Source organism: Cricetulus griseus, assembly GCF_003668045.3.
Source record: "Cricetulus griseus strain 17A/GY chromosome 1 unlocalized genomic scaffold, alternate assembly CriGri-PICRH-1.0 chr1_0, whole genome shotgun sequence".
In the NCBI taxonomy this organism is placed as follows: Eukaryota; Metazoa; Chordata; class Mammalia; order Rodentia; family Cricetidae; genus Cricetulus; species Cricetulus griseus.
The window spans coordinates 261,547,241-261,563,902 of record NW_023276806.1 but is presented as its reverse complement, the minus strand read 5'-3'; the positions used below and the strand labels follow the sequence as shown (position 1 = coordinate 261,563,902).

Genomic DNA, 16,662 nt, shown 5'->3' with positions numbered 1-16,662 from the left:
TTCTCAATTGAGATGACTCTAGGTGTGTCAAGTTGACAAAAAATAAACAGCTCATCTATCATATGGATGCTGGGGAACCACAGTCAGGGCCTCTGCAATAACCGCATCTCCAGCCCCAAACAGAAGCTTTAATGTTAAAAAGGCCTGGCCAGTTGTCTCCTTGGTAGAGCAAGCCTTCTGTGTTGCATCTAAAAAGCCATCACCACTCCAAGGCCCTTGAGACTTCTCCTGTGTGACAATCTAGGTGAATATTAGTTTTGCATTTTACTTCTAGATCTGTAACCCAAATAGAATTTTCAGCTGAGTCCTCACTTTGTGTGTGTGTGTGTGTGTGTGTGTGTGTGTGTGTGTGTAGCCCATACGTTCTAGTATTAGCAATGCTGACTGGAACAGCAGTCCTACCCCAGCCTTCCAGATTGGATGAGGTCCACGGTACTGATAAAGAACATGGTCCCTAAGACATCACCTTATCAAACTCAAGTGTCTTCCAAATATCCAACACCTGGCTGAAAGTACTGTCCAACCAGTTCCCTGAGATCCAGGGGCCTGCCAAGTGGACATGTGAAGCCATCCCCTGAACCTTGCTTCTGGTTTGGTATCCTGGCCTACCGGCCTACTCCCTAGCCACAGGGCACACATCCTATGTGGTGCCGTTCTCCTCTGTCATCTTTACCAACTTAGTCCCTTCCTTCTGTGAATAACCACAAATGTGTAAGGACTTGATGAGAGTCTGCCAAGTCCCCACAGTTTTGAGTGTGGTTCACCTCTAGACTCTGATACAAGTCCTGTGTTCTTCCTAGCCCCACCCCAATAGCCCAAAGAAAGGGCCTCATGCAACACTGTCATACAGGGCAGAGTTAGGGCTGGGGTTCGGAGTGAACAAGGCAGGATTCTCAGTTGTAGGTGGTTGGGGGCAGAGCCCCTGAAGCAGAGACCTGTACACTGATCCCATATACTTCAGGGTGAGGGACAGGTCCCGACTGCCCCTGGAGAACAGTGTCTAGGTTCTCAACTCTGTCTTACCAGCTCCCCTATCTTGTGTGGTAACCAGTTGATGGAGACAATGAGCCTTGGAATGAAGGCTCTAATGGATTGCTGTGCAGATGCCCTCATGTAGCTTCTGAGCTTCTTCAGGGTTCGAGCCTCATGGGAGAACGTCCTTAGAGTGACCTGGCTCTTATTGCTGGCTGGGCTCCAGAGCAAACCATCCCAGCTGTATGGGTTTCTCAAGGGGCCATCAGTCTCCCTGAAGGTTCAGCTGGCTTATTCCACCCTCCAGCAATTGGAGCCTCCTGGCCTGAGCAAGACGCTGTGTCCACAGCAGATCAGCAGCTGATGGACATCTATTTATTTTGGCCAAAAGGGTTTTTTCGGGAAATGAGAAGTGGACATGGTTGTTTAGTCTCCCATCTTTCTGCTGGCTCTGGGAAAGGCCAGGGTGCCCAACTATGAATTGGGGTCAGTGGGCTGTGAGAAGGAAGCCTCTGTCCCTGGAGCCACCCACTGAGCTCTGAAGACAGTTCTTCTTCCTCTTTACTTTGGGAAGGGCCTCCGATGTCCAGATGATTTCTGTTGTCCTCTTGCTGACATGGCTAAACATGGCCCTCCCTTACCTGGCCATCTCCAAGCTTCTGGCCATCCCCCAGTGCACTTATGCTCATATTGTCACTTGGCCTATGACTTAATTTGCTTTTAAATCCTCCCCCACCCCTGTTATGGTGATGATAAAATACCATGACAAGAGCAACAAAGGGAGGAAGGGTTTATTCTGCCTACACGTCAAGGGTACAGACCATCATGGTGGAAGTCAAGGCATCAGAATCTTGAAGCAGCTGCTCACATTGCATCCACAGTAAGGAAGCAGAGTGTAATGACGGCTGGTGCTCAGCTCCCTTTATCTGTGTTTGCAGTCCAGGATCCCAGCCAGGGAGTGTGGTCACCCACGGTTGACAGGCCTTCCCAGTTCAATTAACATGATTCCCCTACCAGCATGCCCAGAGTCCTGTCTCTAGGTGGTTCTAGATGCTTCACCTATAGGCATGCAGAGAAAGCCGGGCAGTGGGCAGGCACCCACGAGAAGAATTGTGTGAGTACGCACAGATCAATGGGCACATGGCTACAGGTATGCACATACATGGTTGCTAACTGCATGTGTGTGGATGTATGCATGTACACACACTGTTCTCAGAGAATTGCCATCACCTAGGCCAGTGCCTCATGGGCATCTGGTCCTATCCTCATCCAGGGCCAACCCTTCCATCACTGTCAGTCGTTGCAGGCCCAGCACACTGGGAGTGTCTTTCCTGACCACTCAGAGTGGCCTTGAGGGAGAGAAATGGTTGGTTCTAGTGTCCCAGGGCTGTCATGAAAAAGTGTCACACGGTGGAGCGAGGTCGCCAAGGTTCTTCCCTTTGGTCTACGGGCCAGGCCTGAGTTCCACTGTCACAGGCTATGTCTACCTGCCTCTTTCAGAGCCCAGAAGGTCCTGGGGTTCAATATTGGGGTCACACCATTTTAAGTGCTGCTTTTGAGGTCACGTGACTTCTTGGTCTGATTTCTTCCCGTCTCCTTTACAGTGGTGTCATGTAGGGGCTGCCTGGACAGTACCAATGATTCACCGTCACACAGCCTCACTGACCACCTCTACAAAGACCCCTCTCTAAGAGTGGGTGGTCGGTCCCATAGTGGATCTTCGCAAATGCACATAGGTATGAAGAGAATGTGCCTTTCAGGCCACACAGCTGAGCACAGCGTCACTCTCCTCTCCTCACAGGCTTGCAGAGAGAGCGAGCTGGATAGGGCTGCTGAGGTCTGTGAGGAACCTCCACAGACATCAGAGAGAGGGGAACAGAGATCAGCCACCCATTGCTCACTGTGAGCCTAGATTCTGTCAAACCTCCCAAACACAGTGAGCCATGGGCTAGCAGGTGTCTTATGCTCTGCCTTCTGAGAGCTTGTGCCTGCCGGTCTGCTGAATGCTGTCCCTGAGAACACAGGTCCACTTCATGTTGCAGACACTCAGAAGCGTGATTTCGCAACCCTGCAGTGTTTACAGTGGGCTGTTTCCATTGCCTCAGCACACTGTAAACACAACGGACCCAGCTCTCAGATGCGTAATTGTGGTTTTGGAGTACAGTTCCAACAACGCACTCCCAGAGCCACAATGTCCATGATGCTGATGAACCATGCACAGCCCCCGCTTGGCTGTTCTGGTCCTGCCGGGGGCAGCCATAGGACTACCCTCTTATTGGGCCTATAAACCATTACAGACATCTCCTTAGGAAAGAGGAGCTGAGCTGGCCACAGGGCGGCTCTGGGGAAGGGCAGGCAGCTCCTCAAGTCTCATCCATGTCAATTCTGTATCTTCGCTGATATGGCAGCTCTCGGGGGCTGGCTGTCCATGTGTGCAAATGTTCTCAGAGATGGGTTGGCAACCCCAAAATTCTGTACACAGCATGTCTGTATGTTTCTAAAGTGTTTGTTTGTGCTCACATATGTGCCTGGGACTTTTGTGCATGCACTTGTGTGTCCCTAGAGTATGTGTGCTGGTGCGTTTGCGTTTACATTTTGTGTGTGTGTGTGTGTGTGTGTGTGTGTGTGCTCATGAGCTCTGCCCATGTTTCTTTTGTCTCCCGAACCCACCAACCTCCCAAGGCCAGCCCTGACTATCCCCAGTGGAAGTCAGTGAAGGCCAAAGGTCTGTGTTCTGGCACAAGGGCATGTGAGGGCTGCCTGTTCCTAAACCCAACTCTGGCTAGCCTGGTAAGGCCCCTCCAGTCCAGACGATTCCCCTGCAGTGAATGTCAAATGTCAAATGCAGCCTAAGGGACATGGTTCCCACATTTCCTCATGTGCATGAGCAGCCAAGACCAGGCTTGAGGGCACGTGATGGGCAAGCACAATGGCCCTTTGTATACATGGGCATCTGTAGCTGCAGCCCAAGGAACACAGACTGGCTGCCTGGCTGCTTGGCTGCCCCAGGGACAGGGTTTTCCCAGTTGCTCCCTCACTGCCCAAGGCATATCCTGCCAATGCCCTGAGCTTTGTCCTGAACTATTGGGGGCAGGGGACACTGCCTGCAGGGGAGGCTGCTCTTCTAATAGAACATTTTTCAGGCCAACATATTCATAAATAGAATAATTTGCAATGACTGCTTAGAGCCACTGGAACAATCAGAAGTGGGTCACAGAAGCTAGGGCTGGCTGAGCTGAGCCCCAGGCCTGAGCTGGAGAGAAGCAAAAGTAACTGCTGAGCAGCAGGGCCCTGAGCCTTCATGGCCTCTGAGGGTGGTGGCGTGTGATGGGTTCCGTGTAGTCCAGAAAAGCCTTTCCCTGTAGGTGCCCTGGGAAGCAGGAGGGCCCTTCAGCCTTCTCTGTCACTCAACCAATACTGCCCCTCACCCCTTCTCTAAGGTGTCCCTCTCCATGAGACACCTTGCCTTGGTTCCATATATAGTCAGGAAGGTAGTCCAGTGGGCAAGGCTACCGGAAATTAAAAAAAAAAAGTGTGGCCTGCAGGGATGCTGTATTCAGGGTGAAGCCCAGGACCCTGAGATGTTTGTACCTGAGCTGTGAGCAGGTATGTTACCTTTTTCCTTACTGTGGCAAAATACAGGCTAAGGCATACCTTAAGGGAAGGAAGAAAGGGTTATTTTGTCTCAGTCCATCATAGCAGACCCCAGTGGGTCTAACTCCATGGGCTGTATCTGACCCCAAAATTCTGTACACAGCATGTCTGTATGTTTCTAAAGTGTTTGTTTGTGCCTTCAGTATCTGAAGGCTGACAGATACTGAAGACTCCTTGTCCTGCAGTCTGGCTGGGTTCTGCAACACTGACTGCGGCAGTCCGTTGCAGCTCTCATAGACTGGTGTTTTGTGTCTGAGGCATTCCCAGGCTGGCCTTGCACACTGATGGAGCTGAAGATCTGAAGTCTCTGAATGAGTGGGGTCTGCCCCCCACCCCCACAAGCTTTCTCTCAGTGGGGCTTATGGAGGGCCCTAGGTCATCATGATCTTCACGTGAAAGCTGCTGTGCCTACACAGCTCTTGGGGCCTGAAAACCTGCCAAGTGGGCCTCACCTGGGCACTGTTGAGACACCACGCTTGAGCCTCCACGAGAACCTTGAAGCTGATCCTGTGTGTGCACACATAATGGGGTGGTGGCCATCAGAGCTGTCTCCTGCCCCGTGAGTGTAGCAGGCGTGCTGGCCATCTTGCACACACCTGCAACTGCTTGGACGTCCTTCCTCACAGACAGCCCGTCTCCCTAGCCTCCCTTGATGCGGGCTCTAGCTGCTTCCACTTCCCTGAAGCTGAACCACCAACCGTGGACTTTTCCAGGGGCTTGGGGACCCCAGGTCTGGACCTCCAAAGGCCCTGAACACAAGCTTCTGGGGTGGGGGTGGGGGCTGTCTCCTGAAGTGGTAAGAAACACAGAGCACTGTAGAGATGGAGCTGTAGAACACAATTACAAGGAGACCAAATCACACCCACATGGGATCACACCTACAACCTCTCTGCCCCACGCCTGTCCCTTGTGATGCACGGCAGGCTGGGCAGGGCCCCCTCCTGTACCACATGAGACAGGATGCTGGAGGCTGAACCAGCGCCAGGTGCTGAGTAGCCAACAGCTGATCCACCTCTGGCCAGGCCCCAGGATGAGAGACATCTGGGGAATGCTCCCGACTTACAAGAACTGAAAGAGCCTTAAGAGCTCCAGGCTCAGCTGAACCTTCTCTGCTCGTTCACTTCCTCTGATTAGAGCCTTAGCTGCTTTCCCTCCAGGCTGGGGGGAGGGAGCGGGGGAGCCGGGGGGGGGGGGCAGCATCTAGGGACTGTCCCCAGGGCTGATGAGGTGACAATTTTCTGTGAGAGCTGCTATGCTTCTTCTGAGGGAGGGGTGGCTTCAGGGCCCACCTCTGTGCTGGGGTGGGGGATCAGGGAAGCATGGGAGGCGCAGAAAACAGCAAAAGGCAGAAGGGTAGAATTGAAAGGGGGGCAGGTGTGTAGTGGGTGACTCTCTGTTACCAGAGCCAGCCCTCGGGTGTCCAGATGAGGGAGGACAGGATCTGGTCATAACTGATGGGATGTTGGGCAGCTGTCCTGACCCCAGGGCACCAGGTGGGATGAAATACTGGGAGTGGGAGAGCAGTGGGGGTGCTGGAGAGACGCAGCTCCAGGCACGGGCCAGCCCCAGTCATCCACCCGGTGTTTGCCAAGCTGGGAGCCTCTCTCCTGCCCTGGGCTTCTCGAAGTCTAAGATGGAAAGCTGCAGTCTGTGGAGCCCATCGGTTAGATGATGAATTGGCATTCCATCCCTGGAAACTGCTTGTGCATCCCGGAACCCCAGCTGTGGGAAATCTCTCTCAGACCTAGTGGTGCAGTGCAGAGAGAGGGGCTGGGGACCACACTCCCAACAGATCCTTCTGGGCACCAGGGCATAGACCTCTCCCCTACAAGGTGATAAAGTCTGGATTCCAGCCCCAGTTTGGGCTAACGAGGCTTGGTTATTTCAGACGTTTATGTACCTTCAAACCAAATGATGGCCCAGGCTGGCACGCTCTGCCTCCTGCTTTGTCACTGGACAAAGTGTGTTCTGCCAGCTTCTCATGAAGCTACCTTCCTGAATAGTGCATGCCTACATACTGAGGGAGCGAGGGATTGGGAAATGGACAAAGGGGCGGGGCCGGGAGGGGTGAGGTGGGGGAGCAGCATCAGAGGCCCCAGATTTCATTTCTCTCCCCTCTCTGGCTGTTTGCCTCTCAGCTTCAGAACATTCTAGACCAAGCCCTTATCTCACTACGTTCTCTTGCCCCGAAGGCACAGACATGGCCACCCTACAGTAGTGTCAGCTCTTCTGGACCCTTGACATGCTGCTGTAATCTTGGTATTTCAGGGTTCTACATTTAACATATAGTCCACCAAGTTGTAAACTTGTATTCTGTGATCTTGCCTTGGAGTTTTGGTTCTAAACCCTTAGGAACTATTGCCCACATGAGACAATCTTGTGTTAAGTCCCTGTGAGGCCAGAAACACACACACGCACACAAAACCTTAGATATACAACTTAACGTTTTAATTTTAAAATTATTTTTATTGTGTACAAGGTGGGTGATGTATATAGTCTCATACATGTGGGCAGGTTTATGTATATGCATGTGTGAAGGCCAGAGGTACACACACACACACACACACACAGAGGTATATTTTATCTACTCGGTTCCTCTCAAGAACCCTGTCTAATATACTAGCTATGGATGGCCAAAGCCCAGTGTTAGCCTCAGCTCTACTGTGATCCCTGGAAGACTTGGCATTATCCATCCAGGCTGAGCCCTAAAAGCACTAGGGCTAACCATCAATGGAAGCACAGGCTGCTCCATTCCCATGAACCTCAGGGGGTGTTGGGCTGCAGAGGCCTCCTTTGCAGAGCCTCCCTGTGCAGTTGCACCACTAGCTCAGGCCTGGAGGAACGGCATCCTCTAGACACCAGGCACCAGAGCTGCTGGCTCAGGCTAGCAGCACTCAGGGGAAGATTGCACTTGTTTGTAGTTTCACGTTTCAGGGAAAGTTGAGTAAAGAAATTAACAACAACAAAACAGAAATAGGGAAACTGTCTAATGTCGGGGGAGGGGGGACTGAGAAAATCATCAGAGCTTTGCCCGTAGAAGGGTGTCAGGTTGCCGGGCGTTGGTGGTGCACCCCTTTAGTCCCAGCACTCGGGAGGCAGAGGCAGAACTCTGTGAGTTCAAGGCCAGCCTGGTCTCCAGAGCGAGTGCCAGAACAGGCTCCAAAGCTACACAGAGAAACCCTGTCTCAAAAAAAAAAAAAAAAAAAAAAAAAAAAAAAAAGGAGTAATCTCTGTGACGGAGAGGGTGACCATGACGTGCAGATCCAGCATAAAAGAAAGAACCATGCCAAAGATCTAAGAAAGCGGCAAGGTGGAGCCACTTCTGAAGACTCAAAGCCAATGTCCCTGTTGTCCCCAAGGGTCAACACAGAACTATAACTCCTGGGAGGACAGGTTTTAAAACTCCATAGCTGATTCTAGAAGGGAGGGGAAAGGTCGGGGATTAAAGAGCAGAAGGGACTTGCTGTGTAGTTGCTGTCCTGTGTCACCATGAAGGAGACTGCAGAGGCCTGTGGGTGAAGACTGAGGCCAGACACAGAACCAAGTGCACAGGGGACTCCACTGTGCTGGCATGTGCTGGCACTGGGCTGGCACAGGTAGACTAGGAAAGGAGAAATGGGCTTCCTGAGATGGCTGTTTCTTGTTCCCAGAACACATTTGGAGGAAAGCATTTGGAGGAAGGCATGGGGGTGGGGATCTAAACAGGACCAACAGGGGAAAGGAGATGACCCAGGGGTCCTATAAAATACCCAAGCCAGGGTCTGTTTAATGGACACCCAGCCTTAGGCATCTCCCATTCCCAATGTATGAAGCGGTTACTCTCCCTTTCTCTGGCTTGCTCTTGTCTTTTCCAGGTGTTCAATTCTTTGTTCATGAGAGGGAATGAACCCTAGATTAGTGTTAGCTTCACAATTATACTTCAATGGTACTTTGGGGGGCGGGCAAGATATGGCTCAGTGGGTAGAGCGCCTGCCTAGCATGCACAAGGCCCTAGGTTCAGTCTCCAGTGCCACATCAACTGGGCATGGTGGCATGCCCCTGTAATCCCAGCACACCAGAGGCAGGAGGATCAGAAACGCAAGGTCATCTCAGCTACATAAGGAGTTGGAGACCAGCTTGGGATACAGGAGATACTATCTGAAAGAAAACCAACAACAAACAAACAAGGTTTCTAATAAATGTTGTGGCTCTGGCTGTACTTGAAAAGAGAACAGAGTCAGCCTCACACAGCTCTAGGAGTAAATGAAGGGCATTTTCTGACCCATGGGAATTTCTAACACACACACACACAATCCACCACACACAGGTCTACATTCCAGGTGGGATGAAGCTGCTGCCACACTAGAAGCTAGCCATGTTTATGAGATCCAGGGACTACATCGGCTTAGTCTTATACTGGTCCAACATCAGCAGATGACATCAAGTCAGGTCCATGTGGCTCGGAGTAGTCTCTGAGCCAACCCCTGCCATGGGTGAGGCTACAGACAAGCTTAAAGTTTCAAAACCAAGTGGACAGCTCACCTCTGGACATGAGTCCTTGGAGCCCCACTCTGCCACTGCCAGCACCTGCTGTCAGTCCTGTGGCTCCTACGGAGGGCTCCGCAGCCTCTGCCACAGAACACAGACATATACCTCACCTCTCCATCCACAGTCAGTTTCACGTTCAGTTATGTGAGGTTGCAAAGTTTTTGCTTAGATGATGCTGAGATCCTAGTGACATGCTGGACAAGTGCAGAGCCCAGACATTCAGGCAGACGACAGTGGGACATGCATGTCTTCCTGTGTTTGTGTTCCCCTGTGCTGCCTCTAAAGTGCCCCCCCCATTCCTGGATCATTCAGAGAGAGGAACTCGGCATGTTGCTCCAGGCTCTGCAGTCTCTGTTAGACCTGCAGCCTCCAGGTATGGAGGCTCTGGGTTTCGTGCAACTGTGATCATGGTCCTACCATGGAGCTGGAGGCTCCTTATGAATCAGAAAAACTCTGCTATGCCTCATTCTGAGGAAGCCGGTCCTCCACCCGCCCTGCCAATCTGCATCTCCCCACATTGCCATCGAGGGGGCGAAGACAGTCCTTGAGCCCAGTCCTCCAAACACAGCAAGCAGCCTGTTTAAATAAAGCGACTTACGCACTTGGTGACATTTGCCAATGTTTAGATCCCAGATAGGCCTGTGGGGTGGATCCTCACAGCCTGAGCAAGGAAAACGTCCTCCACACTCTAGCTCCTGGACAGAACCCACAGGAGGGCTAGATTTCCTCTGTGGGGAACACTGTCTCTCAGGTTGCTCCAGCTGTGCTGAGACAGAGGCCCTCAGGATACAGGGGAGCCCCAAGCTCAGCCCTCCAAGAGCTACTTCCATGCTGCACCTTGACCACCCCACCCACTCCCAGGGAACCTCATGTATGGTCACACCTAGGGCATCCGATGGCCTGGTTCCATGGGCACCTCCTCAGCAGCAGAGCAGGCTGGGCTATCTCTGAGGACTCCCTTGGCAGGCAGTCCCAAGCTCCTTTGAGAAACCCTTCTGAGCATGGCCTGTAGCCATAGATACAAAAACCGGAACTCCCTGCCCTGCTAGTGACTCATTAAGCAGTTACCTCCCAGCACATTTCCAGGGACAAAGCCAGGATTTTATTACCCTGGAGTTATGATGAGTGAGGGGGTGGAATTCCACATGAAGGCCCCAAACTTCAACCCGTGGATCCTGGTAACTGGCTTGATAAACAGAAAAGCAGGGCTGGTACGTGCGTGTCTATGCCCCCAGACACCAGGCCTCTGCATCTGGACTCCTGGTCTGCGGCCAGTCTATTGCTCTCATAGGCTCCCTAGTGGCTGGGGGAAGAGCTTCCCTGTTTTCCATGGGCAGCAGTTCAGCCCTTGGCCTACCTCATAACTGTGGTGTGACCTCTAAAAGTGTTACAATAAGTTCCTAAGACACCTTGCAACCCCCTTGCCCTTACCTTCTTACGGTTGGCCCCGGGTGGCTACCAATTTGGCCCCTCCTGCATACCTTTCAGCCCACATGGCTTCAACATGGGTAACATGACTGCATGGCTGTTCCCAAGCACAGCAGGCAGCCGGCCTCTTTCTCTGTCTTTCCCCATTTGTTCCCTCACTGGAGCCCCACGTGCCCACCTCCACCACCATCCCTGCACTGTAGAGCCCCAGCTGCCACAGAGGTCAGTCTGTTCCAAAAGAGGACCTCGTTGCTGTCAGGGGCAGCAGGCCCAGGACCTGTTTCTATGTGTTACCCACCTCAGGGCTCTGTTCTCTCAGGGGGAACTGAGAGACAGAACTGACACTTCTGATGTCTGTGAGAGAAAGATCAGTCCCAAAGGGCATGTGAAACTTTGGTATTTCCAGGCATGGCCCTATGACCTACAAGATGGACTTGCCTAGGCCGAGGGCCAAGTGGGGCATTCCTCCCTCTGTAGTGACGCTCTTAGTCCTGTCCTTACAGGAAGCCTGGGAGGCCAGGCGCCAGCTGCATGGAGGACCAAGGCCTGCTTTTGGGGTTCTCTAAGGACAAGACTGGGTGGCCTGGACCCCTTTTATCAAGTTCTGGACTCAGCCCTGGTCTCACCACCCGCTCTTCCCACTGTGCCTGTGAGGCCCGCAAGTATTTCCCGGCTCTGCTTGGACGCCGCGGAAGCTTCTTGAGAAGGGCTCTTTTGCCCTCTTGTGGTCGTATTGCCGAGGTACAGCAATATTGCAGTGAGCTCCCTGCTCTTTGATCCTCCAGCCTCAAACTCCAAAGTGCTAGGGTTACATACATGCTCCATCACACCCTGTCTCATGCGGCCCTGGCATGGAAAACCCAGACCTCAAGGGTGTTGGGTTGAAAATATCTCTAGTCCCCCCACAACGGGGGTAAGGACGAGATACTCAACCACCAAGGTTTCCATATGAAAACAGCTAGTCTGCAGAGTGAAAGTGGACGCACTTCCTCACCCAGCCTTCATCTAAGGCACTGAGCATGTGTGAGAGAAACAAATGCAGAAAAGGGAGAGATATAAATGGGACTGACAGGTTGACAAGGGCCTATGAAAGTGTCCTATAAAGGGTCATGGGCCTTGTCTTGGGATTACTATTGCGGTGATGAAATGCTGTGACCAAAAGTAACTTGGGGAGGGAAGGGTTTGTTTGGCTTACACTTCCCTATTGCTGTTTATCACTGAAGGAAGTCAGGACAGGAACTCAAACAGGGCAGGAACCTGGAGGCAGGAGCTGATACAGAGGCCATGGAGGAGAGCTGCTTACTGGCTTGTTCCTAATTGCCTGCTCAGCCTGCTTTTTTATAGAACCCAGGACCACCAGCCCCACCCACCATGGGCCCGGCCCTCCACCATCAACCACTAAATAATAAAATGCTCTCTACTAGTCAGCACAGGCCTTATGGCTCAGGACTTTTTGAGGTCCTTCCTCAGCTCCCTGGCCTGCTCCCAGTATCAGGAGTGCTTTTTCCTGTCTTAATAATTTTCTTTTTTCCCATTTCTAACCATGTGTCCCTAATGCAGTCCTTTGCCTTGGGACACAACAGTTTGGAATGGGGTGACCTCCAAACTCAGATTCATGGCCCAGGACTAAGCAGACTAAGCATGCTTTTCCTTTTCCTCATGTCTTTTTCAAATTCCATTAAAAAACCTAAGCATGTTTTCCTCAAGACCCTGCTCCCCATCCCACCCTCCACCCCACTTCTGTAGCCCCACCCCTTTCCCAGCACAAAGCTGTCTGCCAACCTCCAGAGCAGAAGGCCCAGGTTTCTCTCTTCCTCTTCCCCTCTTCCTCCTCTGGGCAGCCACCAAGATTTTAAGATTACCTACCCTGCTGTTTTTCTCTCAAACCCCACGAGACTAAGAACTCGAAAGGGGGCCTCAGTCTCCCCTACAATACCTGGGCTTTAATGAAAACTCAAATTTCTCAATAATAATCCACGGGGCACAAAAACCAACTCCCCAAGGCAAAGGAGGCTGGGAGCATAAAGAAAGAGAGGAAAGGGAGGCACGCACCAACATGGAGACTCTACACACCTCCTCTGTTCTTGTAGAAACAGTCACAGGAACATGGAGCCCCCCTGAAGGCAGGGCCAGACCATTTGCCCCAGAATCATGGGACTCTGGCTTTGGTGTTGGTGATGTGGGGGCCAGGGCATCCAGGCTGTAGGCACAAGGCTACTTTTCACAAGGGGGCCCAAGAGGCACCTGCTGTAAGAATGGAGGATTCCACTGTGAATGGGAATGGGTCCTTGGGTGGACCCAGAGAGCCAGGCTCCCTAAGTATTGGAGGTAGAGCCATCATCACTCTGTCCTGCTTACCTACTGTGGTCAGCTAGGCTCTAAGTCTTGGTTTGGGGGCACTTTTGTGGCTCTCAGGAAAGACTGACTTCCATGTGGGCCATTCCTAACATGCTAGTGCCAGGCAGCAGGAGAGTGTGTCCCACAGCCCCAATTCAGACCTTCAGAGCAGTATTTGTCCCCAGAACCAACTGCTCCTGGGCAGGAGAACCTTGAAGTGGAGCTACTGACAACTGGGTTTGGGTATTTCCCAGTTCTTGGCCTCTTAGTCTAGGAAGTGAAATAAAAGCCCCTGTCGTTTTACAAAAATAACAAGAAAAGTATTTAAAGCAAAACAATGTCCATGCGTTCAAATCCAGTTCAGGCCATATTGGTCCTCTTAACTTCCTCACACCAAGGTGTACTAGAAATACATTTAAATGGTATCGCAATGGGCTAGAGAAGATGACTCAGCCATTAAAAGCTAGGCTCACAACCAAAAAAATACAAATCGTTACTTTTCTTTGGCTGTGATAAGACACTATGAATGAGTGTGTTTGGGGCTGACAGTTTCATAGTGTTTGATGACCGTCATGGCGGGGAGCATGGCAGCAGGCAGGAAGGCATGGTGCAGGAGCAGAAGCTGAGAGCTCACATCTGAGCCACAAAGAAGGAAGCAGAGACACAGCCAACTTGAATGGCATAGGCTTTTGAAACCTCAAAGCCCGCCCCCAGTGACACACCTTCAATAAGGCCACACCTCCTAATCCTTCCCAGGTCCACAGCCCCACCCCTAACCCCAGGAAACACCAGGAAGACCATCCAAACTCCACCCTCTCTGCCTTGGGAGCTACTGAAGATTACTGAAGGGATGACCCCATTGGATGCTCAACACTAGCCACTGGGCTCTTCCTCTTGGAATGATCCAGGGGATCCCCTCCCCTCCCCCCATACTACGGCTCTTGGGATGAACAGAAACTGTCATGCTGATTCCAGAGTGGTATGCCACTTTACACTCCTATCAGCAGTATGTGGGAACCCATTGTCCCACAATTTCACTGAGAGGTATCGTCCAAGCTCACCATGTTGTCACCCCTTTTTAATGGTCACGTCCCCAAGACCTATGGATGTGAACCAGCCTGGTCCATGGCCGTCATGTGTATATTGTTTCCTTTGTCTTTTCTATCTTTCTTTTTTTCTTTTTGGTTTTTCGTTGCTTTGGGTCAGCTATATCTTCCTGAACTTTAGGTAGAGATCTTTCTACAACTGGACATTAGTCCCGTTAGGTAATTATTATATTCTGAATGTTTTTTTGTCCCAGTCTCTGTCTTCTCATTTTCCTACCCCTGCCTTTCAAGGGCTAGGTTTTACTTTGTGATGCAGCTCAACTTATCACACTTGGTTCGAGGTACTGCCACGGGGATGCAGCTTACACAGCAAAGCCACAGAGTCAGTCCGTCACTCTACTGTCGAACCAGGCCATTTCCAGGAAAGCTCAGGGCTGTCACCTCACTACATCCATCGTTCCCGGTCTTCCGATCCCAAAGCTACTCCGCGCGCCCAGAGCTAGAGCGCTCCGGGCCTGCCGACCGTGCCCTCTTCTGGAGGCCAGTGCTCGTTCCTCCTTCCTGCCTCGGAAGGGGGCTCACCTGACGTCCTGCAGAGCCAGTGCCTGCAGCCAGCTCCGCCCACACCCGGTCCAACACTCCGCCCGCGATCGGAATGGAACGCCTGGTGAGACCCAGGCTAGCTCTCCCTGCTCTCGGGTCATCCTGCGCCCCGCGTGACGCTGGCCCTGCGACTCTGCTCGGCCCGGCGGCCGCGGTGCAGCTCAGCGAGCCCGGGAAGACGGCACCCGAGGCTGAAACCTAGAGTCTGCGCGGGAAGCCGCACAGCGCTCAGGTCCCGCCCCTCCCACGTCCCACCCACCAGGACGACGTGAGGCGCGTGCGCATGTGCCTCGCCGCGTTGCCCTGGATACTGGGAGACGCGCTCGGCTGGACCACCGGCGCGCTTCCGGAGCTGAAGGCGGGGTGGGCGGGGTACGGTAACCGGAAGTGCGTGGCCGCCGGGGCCATGGCGGCGCTCAGCGTCGTCTGCCTGCTGCTGGCAGCGGCATTCTGGCGGCCGGTCTCGGCTTCAGGAGAGGAGTTCTGGCCTGGCCAGTCGGCGGCGGACATCCTGTCGGGGGTGGCGTCCCGCAGACGGTAAGTGTGTCCGCGCCATCCCGGGCCGGGCATCTGGGACAGGGGCAGCCGCGGGGCAGCGGGGCAGCGGGGCAGCGGGGCAGCGGCTGCGCACGCAGACTGTGTGGACGAAGCTTGCACGGAGAAGGTCGCCCTGGCCTCGGTAAGGGTCTGAGCTGGCCGTCTACTTCCGAGAGATTTCTACCAGAAGGTCCAGGAGCGTAGGCGGAGTCCGGCTCCGGCGCCCTGCCCCGAGGCCCATCTTGGCCCCAGCGGTAGGGACAGAAGTTACTGTCGTTTCCTCCGCGCCTCGTATTCCCCAAACTGGAGAGCAAACCAGGGGTCTGGTGCAAAGCAAAGCCAGTGTCGGTGTGCGTGAAGCCTGCCCGGGATTGAATTTTGCTTTGCCACGGGCCTGAAGTTTTAGCGCCTCCATCACTCCAAGTATCATTAGTGTACTGTAGAGTTTTCCCACCGGCCAACCAGACCTCTGATATCACAGTGGGTTTAATGCAGAAAACAGACCTGAGAACGCAGGTACGACCAGACCCCAAATGGATTTTCCAAAATTAAGAGCATTGCCATCCTCACCACTCTTTTTATTTTGAAGATGCTCACTTTCTTCGTTTAGAATAATCTCCGTTAATAGGAGATTGTTGTCGTTTTTAAGTGAATGAATGAGTACTTCTAGCGGTAGCTTCCTCCAAAAACTGTCAGTAGATTCATTTTGTAAAGCAGACGCGTCCAACCTTTGCTCATTGGCCACACACATCTCAGGATGGCTATGAATGCAGCCCACCATATTTATTGATGACAACATCGTGCCACACTGCCAAAGGTTTGACATCCCTGAATAAACAACAGCGCACTGGGGGCCTCAGTAATTGTTCAGAATATGAAGGGGTCTTTGGACCAGGCAGCATGGAAATGGCTACTGTGCTGATTCTCAGGCTTGTCCTCTGAGGTTCCACTGATACTCTAAATTGCCAGGCCGTGCTTGTCTGCTGTTGGCACTCATGAGCTCTGCAGGTCATTGCTACCTAGTAACTACCCTCTCTGCAAGCTGGAAATGGGTGCTCTGTGTCCTCACAACTCAAGGTCTGTGTCTTGCTCCCTGCTCAGGTACCTTCTGTATGATGTCAACCCCCCAGAAGGCTTCAATCTCCGCAGGGATGTCTATATCCGGGTAGCATCCTTGCTGAAGACACTGCTCAAGACTGAGGAATGGGTCCTTGTTCTGCCCCCATGGGGCCGTCTGTACCACTGGCAAAGCCCTGACATCCATCAAGTCCGGATTCCCTGGTCCGAGTTTTTTGATCTTCCGAGTCTCAATAAAAACATCCCAGTCATTGAGTATGAGCAGTTCATTGCAGGTGAGGTGGGCAGCAGGCCGGGAGGTTTTTCTGATGTGGACGTCAGGTGTCCTGGCCCAGCCTGACTGGCACTTTCCACTTAGCCCTGCTGTAGCTCTTGATTCCATAGTTTCTCTAGGGAAGCAGGTCTGAACAGCCATGGCACATATGGTCAGAGCACTGATGAGAAAGCAGCGGGAAGGCGTACCTCTCTGTCTCTCTCTCTC

At 52.6% G+C, this 16,662-nt stretch overlaps 1 protein-coding gene across 2 annotated transcripts in view; it reads left to right on the top strand.

The window, feature by feature from the left end:
* Positions 1–14,947: 14,947 nt before the first annotated feature.
* Positions 14,948–16,662, top strand: part of Pofut2 (protein O-fucosyltransferase 2) — an 11,256-nt gene continuing 9,541 nt past the window's right edge. For both annotated transcript variants that reach the window (XR_003481003.2, XM_027394291.2), the window contains exons 1-2: positions 14,948–15,104; positions 16,206–16,456. Coding sequence is in view for 1 of the 2 variants with exons in the window: in XM_027394291.2 (XP_027250092.1) it covers positions 14,974–15,104; positions 16,206–16,456 (382 nt within the window). In the remaining variant the exon portion in view is untranslated. The remainder of the gene's footprint in view (positions 15,105–16,205; positions 16,457–16,662) is intronic.